The sequence below is a fragment of the Ambystoma mexicanum genome, chromosome 8 (assembly GCF_040938575.1).
Source record: "Ambystoma mexicanum isolate Mex_15411 chromosome 8, UKY_AmexF1_1, whole genome shotgun sequence".
Taxonomy (NCBI): Eukaryota; Metazoa; Chordata; class Amphibia; order Caudata; family Ambystomatidae; genus Ambystoma; species Ambystoma mexicanum.
The window spans coordinates 420,723,207-420,742,953 of NC_090929.1; the positions used below are offsets into that span (position 1 = coordinate 420,723,207).

Below are 19,747 nucleotides of genomic sequence, written 5' to 3' on the forward strand. Positions count from 1 at the left end.
GGCTGAGACTCGACACACGGGTTGAGAAAATGGCAACGCACACCGTCTAGGGAAAGGTCTGTTGAATCGCTGTCCTCTGGGCACTCCAGATCGAGATCGCCACATGACGGGCACCGGCTGTCGAAAGACAGAATAGACGATGTGGATAAAAACATTCCCGAATATCGTGAGTCAACTGACGAGACTTCAGATTTGCCCCGAGCCGAGATTCGACGTTCTGCGTCGATACCAGTAAAAAAAAACATACAAGCGGGACTAGCCCATTTAGTGAAAAAGCACGTCCCAGAGGGCCTTGTTAAATCAAGGGAGTCTAAGAAGAGCTCTTCTAAGACCCCTCATTGGGATACATCACAAAAGGATAAGCCCCCTCACAAGAGTAAGGAGCCTCAGGTACAGGATTTTCTGTCTTCAGCTTTAAAGGAAAAGACTACACCTTCTAAGGTAGTCCCTCCCACTTCAGAAGATGTAGGTCTCCCACCTCAACCAATGGTCATTCCTAGTTCTGCCCAATGGTCAGCTGAAGATATAGATAGGGTAATGAGAAGAATGTCCTTAATGGCACATTTTTGAGAAAGACCCTCACTACTTCACAAGTTTTAACTCCACTCCTCCCACAACAGCGGCCTCTGGGTCTCAGAACCCTGTTCAACCTCCTGCTAAGAAGTCTCGCCCCGATGAGCAAGACCCCACTGTCATTGACCTAAGTTTTATTTTTATTTATTTATTTTTGGATTTATAAAGCGCCCTACAGCCCAAAGGCATCGAGGCGCTATGAAGGAACGTAAGCAGCCTTGATTCAGGGTTGCAGGTATGCAGCCCAGCAGACGTTACTTGATACAGTATGCTTAGTTAAATTTACATGGAAGCAATCGGGGGGTTCAACGAAAAAGTGCCACCAACTGGAGAAAAACTAGGTACAAGCAGGTAAGTATATGACCTGGACACTGATCACGAAGACCTCTATATCCAAGAGGCCGCAGACCCTTATTATGGGGATAATGAGGATGATCCAGATACAGACATGTGCAACATCGACTCCCCAGTTGATAAGAACCCCCCTGTTAGACTCACCCATAGAGAATCAGCCTTTTCTGGACGAGGTACTTATCAAAGCGGCTGAGCATTTCCAAATATCTACCCAAGAGGATCCACAGGACAAAAATGTAGTTGATGAAATCTTGGGAGATAAAAAAAGCTGTAACTCAGTTTATTACCCTACTAACGTCTGTCCAGCGAAAGGTACAACCATCGCTTGAAACACCCAATCAGACGCGGGCAGTGAACCCTGCCTTGAGAAACCTTTCAGACCTTCTTAGGCAAGATTGTATGCAGTACCCTTTGGGTGCACTACAACAACCCTGACCTCCTGGCAATAGGAACCCAACCTTTGGTATAAATCTGTACTGCACAGATTGGTAGCATGTTGAGCAGCCAGGCTTATCTCAAGAGGGGTCAATGTGAGCTGCAGGGGAGTTGCACAGAGATTCACAGTGACAAGTACTCAAATAAACTCTTACACACAAGGTTTCTTGATTAAACAATTATTAATGTATTTAACAGTCAGTTAGGTAAGCCTTCTTCAGAATGGGGCAATATAATAGTAACACGCAAATGCACTCCAAAATCCACACTCTTAATATTTCTAAACCAGTAAGTACCCTTTTGGCAGGGCACACCGACACTTCCTACACCCTAAGGTGACTTTAGTAACTAGGACACTGTGGGCATTAATCTACTACTGTTGGCATTTAGAATCGGCTTCAAGAGCTTGGCAAAGAAAAAGGTTATTAGAACAGAACAAGAGATCTCACAAATATTCTGAAGCAGGTAAGTACTTTTGGTAACCCCCAATACAAAGTTAGTTCACCCTTTCCTGGAAGGAAGACAAAACGCAATGTAATGGGGCAGAAGAGTCATTCAGGGAGCCAGGCTAGCCCAAAGTCAATTGGGCAAAGGTCTAGGTGAGCTGAAGCACTTCTGACAGGTAAGTAAAAATCTTGCACAATGTTTTAGAAGTCTTTGTAGAAAAGAAGAATTCAAAGCAGGGCCACAAGCTGTTTAGACTTGTGAAGTAAAGAAGATATCAGCAACTCTACAGAGCTACCACAACAGGTCTCACCAACAGAGAACAAGTGCAGTTACGCAACAAGAGGTAAGTTCTCTTAGACTGTACAGTACCTTTAGGTTGAAGAAAAAGGGCAGCAGAAGACTTCAGTTCCTGTGCAGCTCTGCAGATCCTGGTGTTCCTGGGCCTCCGTCATGGGGACAAGAGGTAGGACGTCTGGGGACTCCTGCACTGCGATGGGACGGTCACCGACCGCAACCCGCAATCTTTAAACAAGTGGCACTTCGGTGATTCAGCTCCTCACGTCTAACGCAAATAGCAACACTTCGAGATGGGCTTTCCTTGCATCTGGGGTCCAGCACTCTGTTGAAGTGGCTCGGTCAGTTCTGCTTCCTGGGAGTCCGGAGGATCTTCTTGGAGCTCTTGGCTAGCTTAAAAGCAACACACACGATCTGGTGTTCCTCTCCTTGGCTATTCGGTTCCAGCAGCAACTGCAGTGGAATTTCAACCAGCTCCGAGAGGATGTCCAGGTGGCTTACTTTGGAGTTGATTGGTCCCACAAACTCAAGGGGCTTCTCTGTCGATATGAATTTGGAGTTTCAGCACAGCAGCAGGGCTTCACCGGGCAAACCAACGGTCTAGGAGTTGCTGCAGGTGTCCTCTTCAAGTCTTTCTTTGAATTCCTTCATCCAGTGGTCGACTCTGCCTTTCAAGCCTGCCTTTTATGCAGGTTTCTCCCATTCATTCCAGCCTAGCTGTCAGTCATCCAGCAGGGTGGCTGTCCTTGCCGTACAGCCAGCCGGCCAATCGCCTAAGGGTGCATTCCTGTCTCCTGGGAGACTAAGCACAGGGAGTTTTGGGCACCTCCCTTGCTTCTTCCCCATGCTAGACACCCTGGAGCCAGAGGCGGGCTTCACTTGTGAATCCCGCCAAAGGCAAAATTAACAAAGGGACCAAACCTGGTTTGGCGCACAAAGTAAATCTCGAGAAGGACCTTTCCACAAAGAAATGGTGAAAAAAGACGACCAGGCCATTTTGACAAAAAAGGCACCCTTGGATGCTTTACTGCAGCTGGGAACGCAGCCGGCGGTAAATTCACACCACAGTAGTGAAAAGTAAACCACTGCCACCAGCCATTCATCGAGGAAAGAGAAACATAAAAATGTTACAAGAGAAGCTAGACAAAGGGGATACTAAGTAACCCCTCTAGCACCCTATTGTAAGATGGTGTGTGGTCTTGAAAGTTACAAGTGTAAGTAAAGTCAATTTCACTTCACTTCACTGCTCTTGGAAACAGTAGTTTAAACCATTTGGGAAATCTGAAAGTCTTCCCTGTGCCACTGCACTGAAGGTGCTGTGTGACACAATGTAAAAGATGATGCCTACCCAGTGTTCAAAATCACATTAAAATGCATGAGAGAGTGGGGAAAAAAGGTTCTCACTCTCTCCAGGCAGAAGATTAAAGTCCTACAGTCCAGCGAATGAGCTGGGGGTCTCTAAGGTAAAGAGGATTTAGCATATTTCAGAGAATTCTCCCTAACAGACCTGCACCATCAGACCCGCTGTACATCAGGGGGCAGCTAAAGCCTTACTCGCTAGTTGTTACTACAACAAGAAAAAGAGCAGGTACTCCCCTAGCCACCTCTGAGGCTCCTCCAGACAAAGAAAGTAAGAGACTTTACACAATAACAGGAAAGGGGCCTCTTCTGCTGCATTCCATACAAGAATAGCTAATAACGCTACTTTATTAGCTAATTACAACTGTCATAAATGGGATGAAGTCTCAGCCTCACTTTCATCAGCCCTGGAACCCCCCCCCCAAGACTCAATTAGCACTGGTGGCTGCAGAAGGAAGGGAAATTTCAAGCTGCTTTTTTAAAAAGCAGTGTTGACGCCGCAGACAACGCCAGCAGAATCATAGCTGAGGGAACCAATATTAAGCGTCACGCTTGATTACGCCAATTACTCCTGCATGGGTCGCAGGCGCGCTTGAGGTACCAGATAAATGCCAGTAAATGGGTTTAAACCAGAGACGCAGGCCACTCTCATTAACGTGCCCGTCGGGCCCAATGTACTCTGGCAAGTCCGTCGAGGACGCCTTGAAGACAGGCGAGGAAGAATATGATACACTTAAGTCATTGGGCCAATTAACCAATAAACCTCCTGGCCAAAGGGGAAACAGCAATTTCTGTCACACACGTGGACAATTTTCCCAGAGGGGTTCTAGCTATAATCAAAATCGAGGAACGGCCTGGGGGAACAATCAAGGCCAAGCCTCTCAGAATTACCAGAGAGGGCCGCGCAGATCACGCAGTCTGGGAAGGGGTCCCTTCTCCAGAGGTGGTACCCCACCTCAGAAACAGTGACATCCCGCCTCAGGTGCCCTCCCATGCCTCTCCAGTAGGAGGGCACATTTCCATCTTCACCCAAGCATGGGAGGAAATCACCTCAGACAGATGGGCGCTGTCCACCGTAGCGGGCGGATATTGTATAGAGCTCCTCAACCAACCTCCGAGTCACCCCCTACGCCAGAAAACCCACTCCATAGAAGACCAGCACCTCTTCCTCGAGGAAATCGCCACGCTGCTTCAAAAGGACGCCATAGAAATCGTCCCAGCCAACCATGTAAACAATGCTATTTATTCAACTTACTTCCGAGTGCCAAAGAAAGATCGAACAATTTGCCCAGTATTAGATTTATGCCCTGCAAACAAATATCTCAAGGCACAAAAGTTCTGCATGACAACGCTACAAGAGGTAATTCCTCTACTAAAAAGGGGGATTACATGGCAACACTGGATATGAAAGATTCCTATTTTCATATTTCAATGTTCCCAGCGCACAGAAGATTCTTGTGTTTAGCGAACCAGCACTATCAATTCAAAGTGCTGCCCTTCGGAATATCATCTGCTCCAAGGGTATTCACGGAGGTACTAGCAGTAGTGGCAGCACACCTGCGCAGGGAGGCAATCCCAGTGCACCCTTAGCTGGACGACCGGCTGATTATACGGGAGACTCCCCTAATTTGCAGGCAAAACATTCAAAGAACTATCAGGCTTCTCCATCAACGAGAAAAAATCAAGCCTAGTGCCATGCACAACCAAACGGTTCCTAGGAGCTGTTATAAACACAGAAGAGAGGTTGGTCTTTTCGTCAGGGGAAAGAGTCCAAAACATGTTACTGCAAATACTGCATTATCAAGCTGGCCACCAGATAAGCATATTCAAAGCGATGTGTTTAATAGGCATGATGGCATCTTGCATTTACCTGGTACCTCAAGCGCGCCTGCGCATGCAACCTATGCAGGAGTGGTTGGCGAAACAGTGGTCTCAGGCAAGTGGTCAGTGGGACGATCTAGTGGTCATTTCGCCAACATTGGTACAAAATCTTCGCTGGTGGACAAGAAAAAAACAGTTGAAGGGCAAACCCTTCCACGATCCGGAAGTACAAGCGATTGTCACGACAGACGCCTCACTCGCCGGGTGGGGGGGATCTTTACCTTCATCAGACCGCTCAGGGTCTGTGGTCTCATGCTGCGGCACAGAACCACATCAATCTGCTGGAACTACTGGTGGTATTCAAAGCCCTCCAGGCATTCCAGTTTCACCTAGCGAACCAATCAGTGCAAGTCCTGACAGACAGCACTACAGCCATGTTTTACATCAACAAACAGGGGGGGGGGGGCACACATTCTCCAAATCTGTCCAGGCTTGGCAACAAATTTGGAGATGCGCACTCAAACGGGAAATATTCCTATCATCACAGCACGTTGCAGGGGAATTCAACTCTTTGGCAGATTTTCTAAGCAGAGATCCCCTACCACAAGAACACGAATGGGTACTATACGCAGGAGTCGTAGAGCACCTCTTCTCTCAATGGGGGTTCCCCACAGTAGACTTGTTCGCTACAAGCGAAAACAGTCAATGGGCCTCATTACGACCCAGGCGGTAAGTTACCGCCTGGGCCGTGACTTTACCACCATGGCGTAAACTACGTTTACGCCATGGTGGTTGGCGGACTTACCGCCCCATTCCGACCTTGGCGGGGCGGTAAGTCCCCAATCCCCATTTACCCTTCCCCATTCCCATTTTTGCCCCATAGGGCATAATGGGAGTGGGGAAGGCGTTAATTACACCACCGTAAATTACGGTGGCGTAATTAACTCCATGGTCCCTTAGCGCCATGGATTTTAACACCTGCTAAAAGCAGGTGTTAAGTCCGCCATGGCGCTAAGGGACCTCGTACTCAGGCGGTAAGGGTCGGCGCTGTTAACGCCGCCGTAAAACCCTTACCGCCTGGGTCGTAATGAGGCCCAATGCCCAGACTTTGCATCCAGGTTCCCCCAGTCAGGCTCCAAAGGGAACGCCCTATGAATGAACTGGTCAGGGAAATCTGCTTACGCTCCCCCCCCCTCTAAACCCCCCGACGCCTCTCATGAAGAAGGTGGTGAACAAGATCCACAAGGAACAAGTGACGCTCATCCTAGTTGCTTTTATGTGGGCATGACAGCCTTGGTATCCACATCTGCCCAAACTGGCGTGCGATCCCATCAATCTCCCGTGCCTGACCAATCTGCTCACTCAGCAAAGGGGATTAACAGTGCACCCGCAACCTCACTCAATGAACTTGGCAGCATGGCTCCTGAAGTCATAGAGTTCGGACATCTTAACCTGCCACAGAGGTGTAAGGTTTTCGTGCTTCCTTTAGGATATCCAAACACTAGACACTGTTATTTCGCCAAGTGGAGAAGATTTGTAATTTGGTGCCAGTCTGAACAAATTAACCCCGTTGTCACGACCCTCAGCCCTGATCCCCACTGGCAAGCCCATTGGCCAGGTGGAATCAGGGCTCGGATCACTAATAAGGCCTGGCATCCACTTCTCAGGCCCTCTTGGGGCCGTCCTGGCACCTTTGGCGCCATGCTCATCAGTAAGGAAAGACATCTGCTTGAGGAACTACTTTATTTAGGCTTTCAGCCAACATGGAGGCATCCACATAGCTTGGTTCCTACAACCAAGCTATGCGGTCTAGTGTTTTGGGTGTGGTGGCCTAGGGACTACTTTACCTGGACTACTTTACATTGGCTATTTAAACCACACCCGAACAAGACAACACGCTTCGCGTTACTTTGCTTCTAGCAACGTGACGCTCACCATGTCCAGCTTTCTCACAAGCCTGGTGAATTCCGGACCTGCAGAAAAAACAAGAACATTGTTAGCAGCAGAGTCTTCCCTGCATTCATCATCCTTCACTGCTCACAGCTCCTGGGTAGCTCTGTTGGTGGAGTTCACCGCCCGGATCGAAGGACCTGAGAAAAGGAGAAGGACATTATTAAAGGAGGTAGTGGAGATATTACAACCACAAAGCGCTTAAAGACTTACCTGGTTGGTTGCTTTTCGGCCGGCATAGCTCCGGAACTCCATCTGCGCTGGGAACTCACTGCGACCTACGAAAAGAGAAAAGCAAAGGTCAGTGAGGACAAGACATCGCTGCGCTAGGGAAAGTGCCTCCTTACCGCAGCATAGCGCTATAGCGTGCCATCATCCCCCAGTGAGAACCAGCATATCCAGTTCTCCAAGCGGACACTCCGCGCTCCTAGGGAGATAAAAAAAGAGACATTTAGAACAGAGAAAAGGCATGCAAGAATTACGACGCCATCAATCGCAATAAGACCTACCTGAAAGACACTACAAGGGCAGCAGTCAGTGAAGTAACTGGACTGCCCGCGCCCACAAAAGACAACACGCCCCTGCCCAGAGAGCAGGACGGAGAGCCCACCGATTCCGACAACCAGGTGAGAAGAGAACCTGGAGGGGCTGGAAACACAAGGGAGGTGGGGGAAAACTTACCTTGGTCGCCCAGTCCTAATATAGTCTTCATTTCCAGGCGGAATCCCATCGACACCGAGACCACACCAGGGAATCATTGGGAAGGGCGCCATCGACCAACTGGCTGGGTGGCGTCCCCGTGGATACCAGGTGAGCGTAACACCCGTAGAATGTTCTCCATCCCACAGTCTAAATTATTTGCTCCACTTATTCAACTCCTTAAAAGTCCACCTGGCTGCCTTGTCAGCTTACACTACCCCCCACAATAAGGTCTCATGGTGGAAGGTACCCGTCATCGAGGATTTTATGGAGGCAGTAAAGAGACTCCACCCTCCCATTTCAAACCCGCCGCCAGGTTGGGATCTCAATGTTGTACTCGCTAAGCTCATGGGACCCCCATTCGGGCCTATGCACAAGTCAAGTCTTAAACACCTGACTCACAAAACTGCCTTCTTAGTGCCCATTACTTCCATAAGAAGAGTTAGTGAAATACAAGATTTGTCAGTGCAGGATCCTTTCTTTATCATACATAAAGACAAGCTGGTTTTACGTACTCACCCTCGGTTCTCACCTAAGTTCATCTCTAAATTTCACATAAACCACTCTATTGAGCTTCCGGCTTTCTTTCAGAACCCCACCAGCTCAGCTGAGTGAAACCTCCACACACTAGATGTGAGGAGAGCGGTCCTTTACTATGTAAACAAGACCAGACCGCTAAGAAAAACAGACCAACTGTTTGTCTCCATAGCAACAGGCAGAGAAGGAGACCACATTTCCAAGAATGCCATCTCCAGATGGATAGTCAGATGTATACAATTGTGCTATTCATTATCAAATAAGACACTGCCTTTCACGCCTAGAGCTCACTCCACAAGGAGCACAGGAGCCACTCTGGCTTTCATTGCAAATGTACCTCTAGTCCGCATTTGCAAAGCAGCTACATGGAGCTCAATACACACTTTCACTCAGCATTACTGCATTGACTTTCATTCCAAGACAGATACACAGGTGGGACAAGCGGTTCTAAGACATCTGTTTGCCCATGAACCTTCTCGCATCCCACCATCTTCTCCTAACACTGCTCGCTTATCTATGCACAGCATGCACAAGCCTCAGAAGGGATACATTACTCACTGTAATCGTATTTCTGATGCTTGTATCTGCTTAGATTCACATGCGCCCACCCTTCCTCCCCTCAGACAGAAGGCACATGGATGCTTATGAGCTTGTCTGATACCTATCTGCTTGGATACAACTGTACTCACGCTCCACTTCATGCTACCTCATGTCAGAAAAATAACAATCTGAGGGACCACGACACGTGAAGGACCATGGGTACAGTGGACGTCACACTAGGGATAGTATTACTGGCACGCCCTGTCGACGTCCCTTTTCGAGTTTCGAAAACAACAACTGTAATACTCTGCCGCTTCCACTAGATGTCGGCCAATGCACAGCATGTGAATCTAAGCAGATACAAGCATCAGAAATACGATTACGGTGAGTAATGTATCCAATATATAAGAGAAAGTCAAGAATATCATATGGGCGAGCCCCAAGAGGAGAAACGGATGCAAACCCTGGCTAGAAGCTGCCAGGGAAATTCAGGGGATAGAAAGCCCACAAATAGCATACTAATAACAAGGGGGGTCCTGGGAGAGACTCCGCCAGACATGAGTCCTGGTTTACAAGAGCCTTACCCAGAGTCTTTAGCTCACTATCTTTCACAGAGGAGAAATATCCTAAACATATCAGTCTTTATCCTGCCTTGGGGCAATCCAGCACTGAAATGCTAGGCAATTCTCCTCTGAACAAGAGCACCAACAGCAACCCCAGACAAGTGTTTGTCTGGCATGAACCTCATCAGTAGGGTGTAGCTGTGCCTCTCTAAGAATAGTGAGCAAGGGTTCCACGTCTAGATTCCCCGAGTAACTTAGGGTGAGACCCAAAGTTACTTGAAATCTGCTAATAACAAGGGGGGGGGGGTCCTGGGACACTTTCTGCCAGACATGAGTCCTGGTTATAAGAGCCTTACCCAGAGTCTTTAGCTCACTATCGTTCACAGAGGAGAAATATCCCAAACATACAGTCTTCTTCCTGCCCTGGGGTAGTCCAGCACCGAAATGCACCGAAAAGTATAACGTCCATGCTACCCAGGACTGGGAAGACTCTGGGTAGCAAGGTGGGCCACAAATAATGACAATCTTGGGGAAAGATAAGTTGAGTAATCCACTGGATGAAAGTATTAAAACTCAAGTCCACCTGTGGTAGGACTGTAGAAGACTCACTCTTACATAAACAGGGCTTCAACTCTTAGGTTTGGCCTGAACTACCCAAAAGGTTTGGTAGCTTTGGTCATGCAGACAGGCTTAGTCTAGCTGGGGGGAGGGCTGTATTTGAGTACACCTATAGTCAAGGAAACACTTATACACTTTAGTTATATAAAAATAGGATTCTTAATTATGTACACTAGGGCAATGTCAAACTCAAAATGCAATTCAGGTAAGTAAGGAAAGTTTCACACATATATACAGTATTTGCTGTAACAATACTCTGATCAATAGTAGACCTTTAGATGAGGAGCAGGTAAGTATCAAGAGTATCTTTAAGTTAGCAAATCATTCATCAACCAACATTTACGAAACGGCAATACTGGTAAGTTATATAACTTTGTGTAGGCCTAAACTTAAGAAGTCCAACCCTATCTGGGGAATTAGAGTCTCAGAAATCAGATGGGTGCACTGGGGAACCAGTGGCCGTGGGCGGCAGAACAAAAGAAGGCAGACACTGTCAAGGTTGTCAATTGCACAGATTATGTTTTTCATAGCAAGTTATTGGATTCAAAGGGTAGGCCAACTAAAAGATTTCAGCCCAAAGGACAGATGTTCTAAGGCCTGGGAGAACACGGATGGATCATCCACCCCAATGTAACTCTACAAGCTCAGGAGGAGTGAACAGCAACAAAATAACTGCCCAGGTAAGTACCCAGGAGTGAGACAATACCTTTTATGATGAAGAATAACAATGTCACTGGCGAGTCCCCCTGGTAAAATGACAACAGCTCTGATTCGGGTCTCTGGCCTTAGCGGCTGGAGGAGGAACCTGTGGTAGGAGCAGGCAATTAGACTGTTACAGGGATGCCCAGGAGACGATCTTCACAGTACTTGGTTGTGGAGGCTCGACACAGGCTTTGTGGCAGCGATGGTTGTTGTGTGGCAGATTTTCTTCCTTCTCTTGGTCCACGGCTCAGCTGAGGGGACTTCTACGATTGGGATGGAGTTTTTTTAGGCTCAGACAGATGCCCACAAGTTTGCATCTGGAACCGTGCTTGATGAGCCAATGTACCACAGCAGTGCCAGAGGTCCCAGGGTTTTCGGATATTGCAGGTCTGGAATGTCGCAGCTCGTCATGGGATGACTCAATCCATAGCTGGTCTCGAGACTGTTAGACCCACCAGTGAAAGGGAGGAAGTCGTCCGGTCTGTCTCTTCCCTGTCACACAAAAGAGAGGGCTGGAGCAGCAGTGGTCACTCAGTCCACTTTGGTGGACGCTGCAGGCATCCTCCTTTCTTCTTCTTCTTCTTCTTCTGAATGGATCTTCCAGTGGTCAACGCTTCAGCATCAAGACCCTCGCCTTTTATGCAGGAACCCAGCCAATCGGCATGCATGCTACATTCAAAGTTTGGGTGGTGGCCCAGGCACCCAGTCAGAACTGGATCCAAGCATACACACTGGAGGACAAAGACCTGAGGGGTTTGTGATCTCCCGGTTTCCTGTCTTCCCAGACACACTGGCGCCTTTGAGCAGGCTTCGCAATGGGAGCCTGGCGAAGACCAAGGAATGAACGGGATTGACACCCCACCCCGCCCCCACCCCCAAGAAGACGGGCACCATTTTGGCACAAGGGTTCCCCATGTGTCCCTTACAGCAGCTGCGAATACAGCCTGCGATGTTGGTTTCACAAAATAGGTACAAAATCATCCACTGCCACCAGCCACTCAGTTAGACTTGCCACTGTTATAGAAGTGGAAAAGGGGATACATTGTTTCCCCTCAGCACTCCACATAAGGTGGGTTGTGCTGATTCCACAATATAAACGTCAGGTAGGATAAAAAGTATCCTGTCCTGGTAACATTTGTTATCACAAGAAAAATAAAAAAGGCAGCTAAAGGCGCTCCTAGCAACACTGCACAGAAAGTGCTGTGTGCTACAGTAATGCATTGCAGATGCCTTACAAGTTGGAGGAAAGTATGACTCCAAAAAGATACAATCAAAAGTGTCGAAAATGGTTTTCAAAAGTAGAGCATATAACTGAGTGAGTGTGGAAAAGGTTCCCACTCACAGAGGAGAACTGGTAAAAAATCCAACAGTCCAGCAAAAAGTGCTGGGGGCCTCACATGTCGGGAGAATTGCATCCAAAAAGGAAATCCCACCTAACAGAAAGCTATGAAAGCTTTGGTGAATTCAAGGAAAAAGGATTGAATGAGTTGTAACATTTATTTCAACTGAATTTTCTTTGTACAAACTACTATAGAAACTCTAGCCAGGAACTGTGTCCTGGGAGGAATATTTACATTGAAGATGGTCTGAACAAAGGGGGTCAGCTAGGAAGTGTTGACAAACCCTATGGAGAAAACTTGTTTCGAGGGGATTGGGTCCTCCGACATATTCCATATCTTTGACAGTAATCGCCACAGCTGTGCTGCTTCGGAAAATGTTCGGCATCCTACGTCGATGACGTCAATGCGCCGTCCCCGAGGACCTCCTCCGACGGCCGACGTCACCCGATGTGATAAGTAGGACACACAACGCCTGTAGCCTCAGTTCTGTTTTTTCCGCGAACGTGTTCGCTTCATGAATCTCGGTACGCCTCGACTCTTTGGAGTTTCTGTTGTAATCTTCTCGGTTCTTTGAACCTGTTCGGTTTCGTGAAAAAGCCTGTCCGTGACGATGTCTACCTCGTCTTCAACCCCGCGTCTGGGCTTCAAAAAATGCGGGGACTGTGGGTGCAAGATGTCGGTAACGGATTTGCACGACGCCTGCCTCGGGGAGGCCCACAACACGGACGACTGTGTCGACTGCCAGTTGCTCACGGCCAAGGCCTTGCGGGAGCGCAAGAAGAAGTTGTCGGTAGGTAGGGTGTCTAAGCCCCGGAAGTAGAGGTCTGCAGGGCTTTCGACGGATGAATCGAGAGGCGACTCTCTGCGTCATCGTCGGAGGTCCAGTGGGTCTCCTTCCAGGAGTCGGTCTCGCCACTCCTCTGCCTCTTCGAGGCATTCCCGGAAGCGCCGGCATCGGTCGCCTTCCCTGTCCTCTTCCGAGGACTCCGCCCGTCGGCGGGTCGCTTATCCCACCATGCAACGGACACCGGAGGAATGGGCTTCCTTCGGGAAGAAGATGTTAGTGATTCTGGAATCGCAGGGCACCGGTCCGTCCGCGCCTCCGAGTGGGGTCGGTCGTGATCGGTCAAGAGACACCGCTCGCACGCCTTCGGGCTCGGGTGGTCGCCGCGGTTCGCGGGAGAGGTCCCGCTCGGACAAGGGTAACCATTCTCGCCATGCCCGTTCCAGCTCCCGGTCCTCGACGCGCTCCAGACCGCGTGATCCTGTGCAGTCTTCGAGGAAGACGTCGACGCCTGTGGCACCGAGGTCGTCGACGGCCTCTCTCAAGGCTCCGCCTCCGAGGAGGTCGTCGACGCTGTCGGCGCCTAGGTCGTCGAAGGACACGCTCAGAGCTCTGGCTTCGAGGCCTGTGTCAACGCCGTCGATGCTGGCGGCGCTGCGGCTGACGTCGACACTGATTCACTCGACGCCGATTCGTTCGCCGCCCTTGACGCCTTTCAAGGTGGTGGTGTCGGAGGGGCAGTGGCACGGGGGAAGCCCCTAGAAAGGCTCTGGCTAAGGTCAGGCATAGCTTTGGTCCCCAGGTGCCTTCCTCTCACCGCCTGGAGTACATTTCAGAGGTTGATGAGGGCTCTGATGAGGGCTTGGTTCCGGATAGGGTGCCAGATGAGCTTCTCTCGGGCCATAGCCAATTTGAAGACCTGAGGCAGTCACTGCATGATGCCAGTGGACTGGACACCTCTCCAGAGGTGGAGTTTTGTAGGCCTCAGCCTGACACCCATGCCGATTCTTCGTACCAGCGCCTTATGTCTCGGGTCACCGAGTACTTGGGATGGTCGGCTCCCCCAGAGGAGTTTGTTCAGGATGATCTTACGGACATCCTCGATCTTGGTCCCCCCACTGACCCGGTACTGCCATTTCATATGGCTCTGCAGAGAAGGGTGGCGGCGGCTTGGACTGCTCCGGAGAGTCTCCTGGCTTTGGGCAAGTCTTTGTCGCGAAAATACCATCCAGCCAGTAGCGACCCCTGCTACTTGTCCAGGCACCCAACTCCAGTGAGTTTGGTGGTGCAGGCGGCTACGGCCCCGGCAAAGCAGGCGTCGTATCCTACCATCCCTCCGGATAGTGACGACAAACGTTTTGATGGCTGGGCGAAGAACATTTTTTCTTCAGGGGGTATGGCGCTTCAGGCGGCCAACTCCGTATGTGCCTTGTCTCGTTTCACACACACTCTGTGGAACTGTGTTGCATTAGTGGCTGAACATATTCCCAAAGGGGACGAACGGGATGGTTTCCTTGCTATGGTCCAGGATGGCAAGGATGCCATGTGTGAGGCCGTTGAGTCGGGTTTGGACATGGCAGATTGTGTCAGCCGGTCCATGGCGGCGAGCACCGTAATACGCAGGTTTGCGTGGTTGCGGAAGTCGGGGTTCACTCCTGATGTACAGTCACGGCTCCTCAACATGCCCTTTGACGGTGAACATCTTTTTGGCAGCAAGGCTGACTAGAGCCTTGAGAGGTTGCAGACCTCCAAAGCTGCAGCGAAGTCGTTGGGCGCTGCAGTTCGACAACCTCTGCCTTTTCGTCCTAGGGGACAACAAAGGACGGGAGGTTCCTTTCGTTATTACTCATCCTTCAGTAAAGCGAGAGGAGCTGTCAGTCAAAGAGGCCACCGTAACAGTACCAGAGGTGGAAAACAGGGTACTCGAGGTGCCAAAGCCGCTCAGGCAGTTGCCTCTTTGCCCTCAGGCAACACTGCAGCCGCTACCACTCAGTCATGAGGCCATGTCCCATGGTTCGCCGGTTGGGGGAAGGCTGGCGCAGGATCTTGTAGAGTGGCGTGCCATTACTTCAGATGTGTGGGTTCTGGAGATCATAACCCACGGCTACTGTCTTCCTTTTCGGCAGAGGCCTCACGACAATCCACCTGGCAACCTCTCTTTGAAGAGTCCGGATCCACTCCTTGCGCAGGAAATTCAAGCCCTGCTGGAGAAAGGCGCCATAGAACTGGTGCCTGTAGCGGAGAGGAACAAGGGATGGTATTCCCCTTATTTTTTGATTTCGAAGAAAGGCGGGGATTGAGACCCATCATGGACTTGCACGGTTTGAACAAACTCCTACGGAAGGACAAGTTCAAGATGGTCACTCTCTGTCAAGTCCTCCAGGCCCTTCAACTTCAGGACTGGTTGGTGTCTCTCAACCTCAAGGACGCTTACTTCCATGTGCTGATCCATCCCAAGCACAAGAAGTATCTGAGGTTCGCGGTTGGCGACTCGCACTTTCAGTTTTGGGTCCTGCCGTTCGGATTGACCTCTGCCCCGAGGGTTTTCAGCAAGCTCATGGTTGTGGTGGCAGATAATCTCAGGAAAGGGGGTATTCACGTCTACCCCTACCTGGACGATTGGTTGATCAGGGGGAGCTCTTCCGAGCAAGTCCTGGATCATCTGTCTGTCACCTGCCACTCCCTTCACAAGCTGGGCTTCTCCCTCAATTTAAAGAAGTCCCATTTGACGCCAACACAGCGGCTCCAGTACATCGGAGCAGTGTTCGACACATCCCTGGGGCTGTGTTTTCTTCCCCAGGTGAGGGTTCTTCACATTCAGCAGATGGTGCACAAGTTTCAACTTGCCCAGACGCACCGGGCGTTCGAGTTCTTGAGGTTGCTCGGCCTCATGGCATCCTGCATTCATCTGGTGCCAGAGGCGCGTCTGCGGATGAGATCTTTGCAGTGGGCACTCAAGATGCAGTGGTCGCAATCTTCCGGCAGGATGTTGGACCCTGTTCAGGTGCCGCCCTCGGTCGCCCAGGACCTTCTGTGGTGGACCGTCGAAGGCAATCTGATGAAGGGGGCTCCGTTTTGTCTTCCCTGGCCGGAGGTGACGATCGTGACTGACGCATCCCTCACGGGATGGGGAGCTCATGCCAACTAGTTGACAGTCAGCGGTCGTTGGTCTCCGTCGGAGTCGAGACTCCATATCAATCTGTTGGAGCTGAGGGCCGTCAGGCTAGCCCTGAAGGCTTTTCTGCTGACTGTGCGAGGAAAGAGTGCCCTGATCCTGACGGACAACACGGTGGCCATGCACTACCTCAACAAAAAGGGGGGGCAGAGTCACTTCCTCTGTGCAGGGAGGCGATGCAGCTCGAGTTCTGGGCCATCCAGCAGGAAGTTTCGATCTCGGCGGTTCATCTGGCTGGAGACGACAACGAGACGGCGGATGCTCTGAGCAGGCAGAGCACGATCTCTCACGAGTGGGAGCTGGCTCAGGAGATTCTCCTGGAGATCTTCGCCCTTTGGGGGACCCCACAAGTGGATCTCTTCGCCTCCAGTGTCAACCAGAAGTGCGAAAGGTTCTGCTCGCGGGAATTTCCTCCAAAAGGAGCCTTAGGAGACGCATTTGTGGTGGAGTGGTCATTCCCACTGCTGTACGCGTTTCCTCCAGTCCCCGTCATCCCGCAAGTACTGCAGAGGTTACAGAGGTTCGGTTCCCGGATGATCCTCATTGCTCCGGCGTGGGCCCGGAGGACGTAGTACCCGTACCTTCTCGACTTGTCCATCTGCCCTCCACGTCGTCTTCCCTACCGAGACAATCTGCTCTCACGGGAGGGGGGTCAGGTTCTCCATCCAGAGGTCCGATCCCTCAACCTTCACATTTGACTTCTGAAAGGTTGAGGTATAAGGATTGGGACCTCCCTGAAGACGTGTTGGAGGTGTTGCTCACAGCCAGGCGGCCGGCAACAAAGTCTCTGTACCGTTGATGTTGGCGTAAATTCTGCGACTGGTGCAGAGTTAAGAATGTGGATCCTTTTGAATGTGACATTCCCATGGTTCTGTCTTTTTTGCTTTCTTTGGCCCACAGTGGCTTGCAAGTGGGTACCATTAAAGGTTACCTGGCGGCGCTGACCATATTTAAGCGCTCGTCTGAAGAATGTTCCTATTTTAAGATTCAGTTTTTGAAAGGGCTCACTAATGTGTTCCCTCTGTCACCTTTTCTGGTGCCTGGTTGGAATTTGAACCTTGTTCTTAAGTTTCTTATAGGTGCTCCGTTTGAGACTTTGCATTCTTGCCCTTTGAGACTGTTAACTCTTAAAACTGTGTTTTTGGTTGCGGTTACTTCCGCTCGCAGAGTGAGTGAGTTACAAGCACTTTCAGTTAAGCCACCCTTCACTGTGTTGCATAAAGACAGGGTTGTCCTTCGAGTTCGTCCTTCCTTTCTTCCGAAGGTAGTTTCGGAATTTCATTTGGGCCAGAACGTTGTTCTTCTGGCATTCTATCCTCCTCCGCATCCTGGTAAGGAAGAGGAGAGGCTCCATAGGCTTGATCCTAGGAGAGCGTTGAGCTTTTATATTTCACGCATGTCCCGGGTCAGAGTGGACGATCAACTCTTCATTGGTTACGCTGGAAAGCGTTTGGGACAAGCTGTGACGAAACAGACTTTGTCTCGTTGGATTATTTTGGCTATCTCCGAGTGTTACCGCTTGGCGGGTAAGGAACCACCGGCTGGCTTGCGGGCCCATTCTACCAGGGGTATGGCTGCATCTACTGCCTTACAGAGGGGTGTTCCTATTCGTAACATCTGTGATGCAGCCACCTGGGCTTCTGTACATACTTTTGTACGTCACTACTCCCTTGATTCCATCCGAGGACAGGATCTGGCCTTTGGCAAGGCAGTCCTTTATTCCTCTATTTGATTGGGCATGCTAAATTTGTGTTCTAAATTCCTTTCCCACCTCCTTGCTTTGGTACTGCTTTGGGAGTTGATATGGAATACGTCGGAGGACCTAATCCCCTCGAAGAACAAGTTACTCTCTTACCTGGTAACGTTCTTTCGATGGGATGGTCCAACGACGTATTCCATATCGCTCCCTCCTTACCTTCCCCGCTGCAGAATTTCTTATGCGATTGCAGCTTACGTTTCCGAAAGTCCTTGTGTGTCTGACTGGCAGAAGACTGGTGGCACACGTTCTGGGGGAAAAAACTACAACTGAGGCTACGGGCGTCGTGCGTCCTACTTACCACATCGGGTGGCGTCGGCCATCGGAGGAGGTCCTCGGGGACGGCGCATCGACGTCATCGACGTAGGATGCAGACGCCGAAAATGTTCCGAAGCGGCACAGCTGTGGTGATTACTGTCAAAGATATGGAATACTTCGTCGGAGCATCCCATCGAAAGAACGTTACCAGGTAAGAGAGTAACTTGTTCTTCTTTGTTTTGTTTCTTGCCAGGTAGTTGGACAGGTTAGGATGGAGGACTGCTTTTGGTTATTCTGACAAGCACCTTAGTTTTAGTTTCTTAGGAAGGGAATTCCCTTTTAGCCGAAGGAAAAGTGAGGCGTTTTATTTTAATAAACACATGTGGAATCATGTGCTCTTGTTCGCCACAATGCACTCTGCTAAGTGATGGTGCTCTTATGAAGCCTGCTTCTTCACCTTATTGATCAACTGATTTTCTGTAGATAGTACATTGTTTTATACAGGCTCCTGAGTAATAACCAGATCAGTGTCCTCCATTATCCGCCCAGCTTGCAGACTGCCTAATGGTCTGCACACAGTGTGCACCTTCTCTGATCCGGTTACCTCTCCTGAATGATGCTCCCACTCCTTTTCCCACCACTTCCTTTGTAGCCCACTGGCCCTATCATGACTGAGGAGGAGGTGACAGACCTGGCCTATGAGCCAAATACGTATTGGTGAGATCAATCAAGGGCTCTTTTTCCCTCCCAGTGATAGTGAAGTGGACCCTCTGTAGTAGCTTTTTCTTTTCATCTTTTGTCTATTTTGCGGGATTTAGTCGGGCAGCTTTAACCTGTGTGGGCAAGGTACACCTTGCTTTACCTATGATTACTTCTCCCACAGTAACTCTTGGTATTTTTCCTCTGCCTTTGCGTAGTGTTCTCTCTGTCTGTGTTTTCACTATGCAGCTCCTCCCAATATGTTTCCTGGTATTTGTGACTGCACTTTACCTTGCGTTCTGTCATCTTGCGGAGTTCAGCCTGTAGCCTGTGCTATTATTAAGCAGGGGCATTTCTACCCCCGCACAGCGCCTAAGGGAGGAGATGGAGGAGATTACGCAACAGCAGCTGGTACACGACAAGCACTGCAAGGACCTGATGGGCTTTGGCACCAAGCCACGCCACATCACCCCATTTACAAGCTTCCAGACGGTGCAGCCACAACCCTCCAGTGCTCTTATGGGCCTCCTAGGCTACAGCGGACAGACCAGCATGATGGCCTATGGAGGATCGTCTTTGTCCTCTAAATCAACCTTAGTGGAGAGTCGAAGTTGCCGAGAACTTATGGAGGAGAAGTTTGATCAGGTTAGTGTGCGCCTTGCTCTTTCTCTGTTCGTTCTTACTTTTCGCCCAGAGCTCACTTCCCTACCACTTTATATTCTTCATTTTAATTGCTTATTTTCTGCTAACTCTATGTTCTTTTATTCTTTCCTCTCTCCTTTTGTACTACCTGTCTTAGTCCCATCTCTTAACATGCACTGTGCTCTTACTCTACTTGCCTGT

The 19,747-nt window shown here is 49.9% G+C and overlaps 1 protein-coding gene across 4 annotated transcripts in view; it reads left to right on the forward strand.

The window, feature by feature from the left end:
- The window catches only part of MTOR (mechanistic target of rapamycin kinase), a 2,476,747-nt gene that overhangs the window by 65,658 nt on the left and 2,391,342 nt on the right, over positions 1 to 19,747 (forward strand). For all 4 annotated transcript variants that reach the window (XM_069609933.1, XM_069609934.1, XM_069609936.1 and 1 more), the window contains one exon: positions 19,274 to 19,549. In XM_069609933.1, coding sequence (XP_069466034.1) covers positions 19,274 to 19,549 — 276 coding nt within the window. The remainder of the gene's footprint in view (positions 1 to 19,273; positions 19,550 to 19,747) is intronic.